The sequence below is a fragment of the Lagopus muta genome, chromosome 3 (genome assembly GCF_023343835.1).
Source record: "Lagopus muta isolate bLagMut1 chromosome 3, bLagMut1 primary, whole genome shotgun sequence".
In the NCBI taxonomy this organism is placed as follows: Eukaryota; Metazoa; Chordata; class Aves; order Galliformes; family Phasianidae; genus Lagopus; species Lagopus muta.
In genome coordinates this window covers 49,484,601-49,491,246 of record NC_064435.1, presented here as the reverse complement: position 1 = coordinate 49,491,246, position 6,646 = coordinate 49,484,601, and the positions used below count along the sequence as shown (strand labels likewise).

The 6,646-nt window shown below is 45.7% G+C and overlaps 1 protein-coding gene across 1 annotated transcript in view; it reads left to right on the top strand.

Moving 5' to 3' along the window:
* The first annotated feature begins 1,614 nt into the window (after positions 1–1,614).
* The window catches only part of LAMA1 (laminin subunit alpha 1), a 101,121-nt gene continuing 96,089 nt past the window's right edge, over positions 1,615–6,646 (top strand). The window contains exon 1 of the mRNA XM_048938524.1: positions 1,615–2,681. Coding sequence (XP_048794481.1) covers positions 2,177–2,681 — 505 coding nt within the window. The 5' untranslated portion in view covers positions 1,615–2,176. The remainder of the gene's footprint in view (positions 2,682–6,646) is intronic.

Here is a 6,646-nt window from a genome sequence, read left to right as displayed (position 1 = left end):
TTTCTTACACTGTATGACAAACTCTGTTTTATTTTGGAGTTAATTTTTGTTAGTAAAACAGGTGACAGTGAGGTGTTCAGAAATTTTCCTTCCTAACTTTACTGAAATTTCTGTCTTTTAATGAAGTTGGAGCAGTAACAATTGTTTTAAAATACAAAAGTCTCTTGGCCCTTTTAATTTGCACTATTTATGTTATTGTACTGTTTGTATTACTATTTATGTTGGGCATATATGATGTAGCAGGGCTCAGGGTGTCAGCTAATACATATGGTCTTTGGGGACTGCATAAATATGTTTGGAAGTGATGTAGTTCCACAGACTACTTGTGGTGTATAATTTTCTGTTACAATTTGTATACAGAGGCTTAGTTGAACTTTAACAAATGAAGTTGCTGCTACAGTCCAGAGCTGGATCAGAGTATTACAGAATCATTAAGGTTGCAAAAGACCACTAAAATCCTCTACCATGCCACAAATGATGTCCTTCAGTGCCACATCAACACGGACCTCCAGGGACAGTGACTCCACCACCTCCCTGGGCAGCCTGTGCCGCTGCATTGCTGCTCTTTCTGAGAAGAGATTTTTCCTGATATCCAACCTCAGCCTCCCCTGGGACAACTTGAGGCCATTCCCTCTTGTCCTATAGCTGTTACCTTGGAGAAGGGACTGACCCCCACCACACTGCAACCTCCCTTTATAGGGAGCAATAAGGTCTCCCCCGAGCCTCCTCCAGACTGAATGATCCCATCTCCCTCAGCCACTCCCCATAAGACTTTTTTGCCCCCTCACAGCTTTTTTGCCCTTTTCTGGATGGGCTCCAGGACCTCCATGTCTTTCTTGCAGAATATTCTGATGAGGATAAACACACATAGAAAAGAACTAGAATTTACTCATTACATGCATGAAAGGAAGTACACTTCAGTGTGTTGGAATTTGACCAAATGGTTAAACCAATTATGAAGCTGCAAACTGGTGGGATTTTATGCTGCACAGATGCTACTCTTTCTCTTCCCTTTGTACTTGGATCCCAACTGGTATACTTGCAATCCCTCACAGAGGGTTTCTTAACCTGACCTCGACAATTTTAGAAAAAATGACAATTGGCTCTTGAAATTTGTTGACTTTTCTCTCTGCAGATGTTTTGCTTTCCTCCTTCTTGCCTGTCCTGAAATTTAAGACATTCCTGGTGCATGCAGAGGACAGATCCAGTGGAAGGGACAGATGTGGAGTGTTATTTATTTGTAGGCTTGAAGGCCTTTGATACCGTTTTATGGCAGAACATTTTCATTTTTATCTCCTTGACCTGGGGATTTTTCCTGTTTGTATGTTTTGACTATAAACATTGTCATGCATTCTCTAGTATAACTTATAACTCTTGAGTTACACAATAAGAAATAGCTTTATTTTATGATAAACATATACGTTACTACTATTTTCCTGAGTTTATTTACACATATCAATAAAGCCCAAGCTGCAGCTTGAGCTCCATAAGCAGCTCCCCACCATGGGAGGAACACACTTGTAGTCTAACTCTGCTCACACAGCTTACAGGCTATTTTACAATTTAGTTTAAAAAGCAGAACAATCCAGTATTTTCTTTAATAATAATAATAATAATAACAACAACAACCAGCATGTATTCTCAGTGATGTTTTCCATTTGAGGGACAGTGTCTTTTGGCTAGAAACAAGCTGCCCAGAGAAACTGTGGTGCCCCATCCCTGCAGGTGCTCAAGGCCAGGTTGTATGGGGCCCTGGGCAGCTGAGCTGCTGGGGGGCAGCCCTGTGCATGGCATGGGGTGGGACTGGATGGGCTTTGAGATCCCTTCCAATCCATGCCAATCTGTGATTCTAAAGTTCCTCCAAATCAACTAACTCATTTTGGGCACGCAATTCTCTTCCTAAAAAGTGCTGTTTCTTGCTGCGGCATATATGGGATAGTCCTTGTGGGGTGCTGCATGGACGAGCTGTGTGACAGCCCTTAAAACAAGGAAGCAAAGTGTGCATGGAATTTAAATGAAATACCTGGGAACAGCTCTGTCTTGAATTTCTTCAACCTGTTTCTGTATAAGTTCCGGAAGCAGCTGATCATTAAAGCCGCAAAGCCTTTCCGCAGGACAAAAGCAGGCAGTCCTTGGGAGAGATAAACCTTTAGTTGACAAACATGGCTGCACTACTATGTGTGCGCGGAGTGGAACACATCGGCACGGTATGAGGTCTCACAGCTCTGGGGGACGCACTCGCAAGGAAAGCCTCAATTTTTCAAGCCCTTGGCGATGTCAGTCACATAGGAACGCTGCGCAATGCCTTGGCTTAGCAGTGCCTCCCCCGCCCTGCCCAGACGCTTCGCACCGTCCCCATCTCCCTCCCCACCACGCTCCCGCAGAGCACCAGCTCATTCATTGCGACTCTCCAGAACTTTTTCGGGCGCTCAGCGATCACAGCTGGGAGAGCTGCGGGGAGGGGGCACCTCGATGGGGCTCCGTGGGTGTGCATGGGTGCGGGAGCGGGGCGGAGCGGCCGGGGGGAGCCTATAAGACGGGCGCGCTCGGCGGGGCGGGCAGCGGAGAGTCTCTACCGGCTGCAGCAGCGATGGTGACGGGCAGCGGCGGGCGGCGGCTGCTGCTGGTTCTGCTGGCGGCGGTTGCACTGCTCGGGGCGCCGGGACGTGGCCAGCCCCGAGGTGAGGGCGCGGACTTGAGGGATGGGGGTGCGTCAGAGTTCGTTCGCACCGCATCCCGGGGCTGGGAGAGGTTTCTGGGGTGCTCGCAGCGTGCGCCTGTCCTTCCTCTTGGCCATCCTTTCATCCGCTCTTCCTCCTTTGCTCTTTCCTCTCTTTCCCGGTGCCCTTTCTTCTCCCGCGGCTGCGGTGGGGCCGCCCTCTCCCTTTGTGGGGACCGTGAATAGGCGCGGAGACGGGGCAGGCTGGGGGCACGACCGGTATCCTCTCTCTGGGGCCGCCCCGTAGCAGCAGAGCCCCCGGGGGCCGCAGCATTGCGTGCCCGGGGTAAGGCAGAGCCGAGGGATGCCGCGCTCTTCGTTAATGCGAACCAGATCGAGGGATGAGAAGGGATCCAGACCGCGGGAGGGGATGTAATGGAGACAAGTTGCAGAAGTTTTCTTTCTTCGCACGTGGTTCTGCCCGGTGCGCTGCCCTCCGTGCGAGCAGCTCGGCTGCACGCATCCTCTTTGTTCGTGGAGTGGTGAGCGGGGTTTGTGCTGCGGGACTGAGGCTGGGCAGCAGCTCCGGGTGCGGGCTGAGAGGTGCGGCACTGATCCGCACGGAGTGCCCTCCTCTACTTGAGGTCCGGCTGCTGATCTGCCACCGATCCGCTCCAGGCATTGGCCCCTGGTCACGATTGGGTTCGGCATAACAAAAGCCAAGTTGGGAGGCATGTGCTGTGCAGATGCGTGGCTTGATATTGTTTAAGGTAGAGAGTGGCTTTCAAGATGGATGTAGTGCGGGAGATTAGCATCTGGCTGTTTGCGCGCCGCCGTAAAAGCATGTGTGGCTGTTAAAATGTCCGTCATCCTCAAAGTCAGGATGGCAAAATCGAACCCAAACTAATTGCTATGCCCATAAACTTCTGCTTGTAGATAAGGAAACCATGCCTTGGTTGTGAGAACTTAGTCTTGGAAACAAACAAAAAGATAAAGTGGCAAAAAACCCTTACATTTCACAATTGTTTTTTCTCCCACAGTACCATCTTCTCTACATCAAATAACCTTAGTTCTTGGCTCACATGGTTCATGATATGCTAGCACGCAGCTAACATTAGTATTATTATTTAGAATTCTCCTAAAAGCTGATCAGGGAGCCCACAATTGTTCTTTTTCCTCTAACATAAACTTGCAATGATCCTACTGCTGTAATCTGCTGCAGCTTTTGTAAAGAGTTTAGTGCTGCTATTCCAGCTTTTGTGTAGCAGCTCACATGGTTGGTCATCTTGATAAAATACATATTTTAATATCACTGATTGAAGATAGCAGTATGTTTGATTGCACCTAGCTACCCCTCCTGGGGCTATTTGAATTAATTACCTGATATTTTTCTAGATGAAAGATCAGGTCAGGAGACCATTCCTTCTATTAGATTAAGTTGATAGATTTTTTTCTTTTTCTCAGCATGAGGGCACAGATCCACAGAGGAAGCAGTGGGCATCAAACCCCCTGGTGGAAAACTGCCTTTCCAAAACCAGAATCTCAGATAACTGAACCTAAAACAATGCAAGGAATGTGATGCAGATTAGAATAGCCATGTCTCTTGTGCAGAAAGTAAACAACTAGTGCTCAAACTTGCAAGCATCACGATGATGTAAAAGCCTCTGCTGTGGGAATTGAAAGATTTCTTGGAAATTGGGCCAATGCAGAATTTAGGGGGAAATGCACCTTGGCATGTTTGTGGAGAGTATCATGGTAGAGCTCTTTCTGCATTTCCTGTTTTTCTGTCAGTGCTTTTGTCCTGTCAGCAGATAAGGAAAATGGAGCATACATAGTTTGGGGTCTTACAGAGAGTGCCGAAGTCCAGGCTAAGAAAGAACAACACAGAATAGTAAAGTTACTGCAGCACACATCTTTGCAGGTTAATGATTGGTTCTTTCAGCCTAAAGATTAATATCTACATGCCTATAAAATTTAGTTGGTATTTTAATTGCAGGTATGTTCTTGAGGTATCCCCATTCTGTTGAAAAGTCAGGTCTGATTTTCAATTGAGTTTTTGTATCCAGTAATGGGTGTTGTTCTTGGTGAAGCATGTATCACTGATGTCCAAATCCAGACAAGAGAGCTGGTTTGCTGCCTCAGAAGCAAGCAACCGTTTCAGAGGCTTACGTAGCAGCTTTGCTCCACTGGAATGCGTTCTTCATTATACTGAGGATAGCAGTGATACATGTCTGGGAAGTAGAAAGGGAATCCAGTTAATGACTGCACAATATTGCTTGTATTCCATATATTTAGTTCTGCCACTGTCAGGTGATTTTGTAGTAATTAAAAAATGAAATCATGGTTATTACCATTTGAGTTTAAAGCCTACCTTGCTTCTAGAATCTGGCCCAGTAAGTATGCTTAGACTATGACTAATGCACAAATAACAACTTTATGGTCAGCAACCACATTTTTTCCTGAAAGATAAAGTGATAAGGTTTACTTATAAATCAGATTGTTAGAGCACAGGAAGTGGGAGATTTGGGTTAATCTCCTTAGCTTGAGTTAGTCTGAACCTACATCTGCAGTTTCTGAATAGAGTGCCTTATTGCCAGATTGCTGTGACAGGTAATGGGGGGAGAGGCGCGTCTGAAATCTCTCTAAAGCTCTGAGATCCAGCTACTGTGTAGTCAAGATTGCAAGTTCAAAGGATGGAAAAGGAGAATGGGTAAGAGAAAAAGCTGATGCTGGAATTGGATAGCTATGACTTTGTTTTCATGCCTAGATAGTAAATGGTACGGTCTTCATTGCCTCACTACATCCTTCTATGTTTTGTGGATTTGTATAATTTCTTCAGACACTTTCAAAAAAGAGAGCCAAACTTCCAGAACATATTTGGTTGGCAATAAATCACTGAAGAAAGTTGTCTGTTCCTAGAATCAGTTTCTGCCTGATTGTGATAGAAGCTTTCCCATTTCAGAAAATGCATCAATACCCTCCAAAGATTTTCATTTCTTAAATATTTTCCTTTAACATCTCTGCTATGCTTCCACTGATATTAATATTTATTGCTGATGAGGGAACACCAAAATAAACCTTAAGACCCTTGCAACTTGTGGAAAGCCTGGAGGCAGAGCTGTTTGCAGTTTACAGTAAAAGGCAGGAGATTGATGAGCTGAAAGTGTGAAAGGAGTCTGAGACAATCACTTAATGTTATGGTATGCGAAGAAATTCCCAATTTTTTTTGGCAAAATTGAGAAAAATAGTGAATTCTGAGTTTACATTTTCTCCCTGATATGGAAAATGTATACACCTCTTGTGTCTTCATGTGGGTTAAGTAGCGGGGCCACAAGATACTTGTTCCCACTCAACTTATTAGGCTATGTGATTACCCTCCTTTTCCCAGAAACAAAGGAACAAGGTGGGGCAACCTTGGTAGAAAATGAGTCCCTCCAAAAGGCATCTCATGATAGCCATCTGCCCACAGGACAAGGATAACGCCCATCACTAAGAGCTACTGGAGAGGCTCTCAAGCTTGGCTGCCTAAAGGGCTGTGGGATCTTGCATGGGACGTAGGAGAACAGTTAGGGATTATGAGGAAAGATCCCATAGATGAATGGCCAAAGACAAGGAAAGAGGAAGGGCAAAGGCTGGAAAAGGAGGGGGTGGAGGGTGGGAGAAATCAAGGTGATATGAGAAAACAAGTGTAGTGTAAAAAAGAGGCATAAGAGGACAGAAGAGGTCAGTTGGCTGTAAACTTGTCAGTATGCTTGTCTTTCCATGCTGTGTGCCTCATCAGTATAGTCTGTCTTGTTTTCTTACTAAACTGCTTTCCTGGGTGATGGGATCTATATGCTTTGAATGTGAAGGTCTTAATTGTTGGATAGAGGACCATGGGACACAGGCTAGTGTGTCCCGTGTGCTTGGCTGGAGAGACTGGAGTGTGTACGTGTTGTGTGGGTCTGTATGTCAGTGTGGGATGAGAGACTTGGGAGCCAAGTTTTA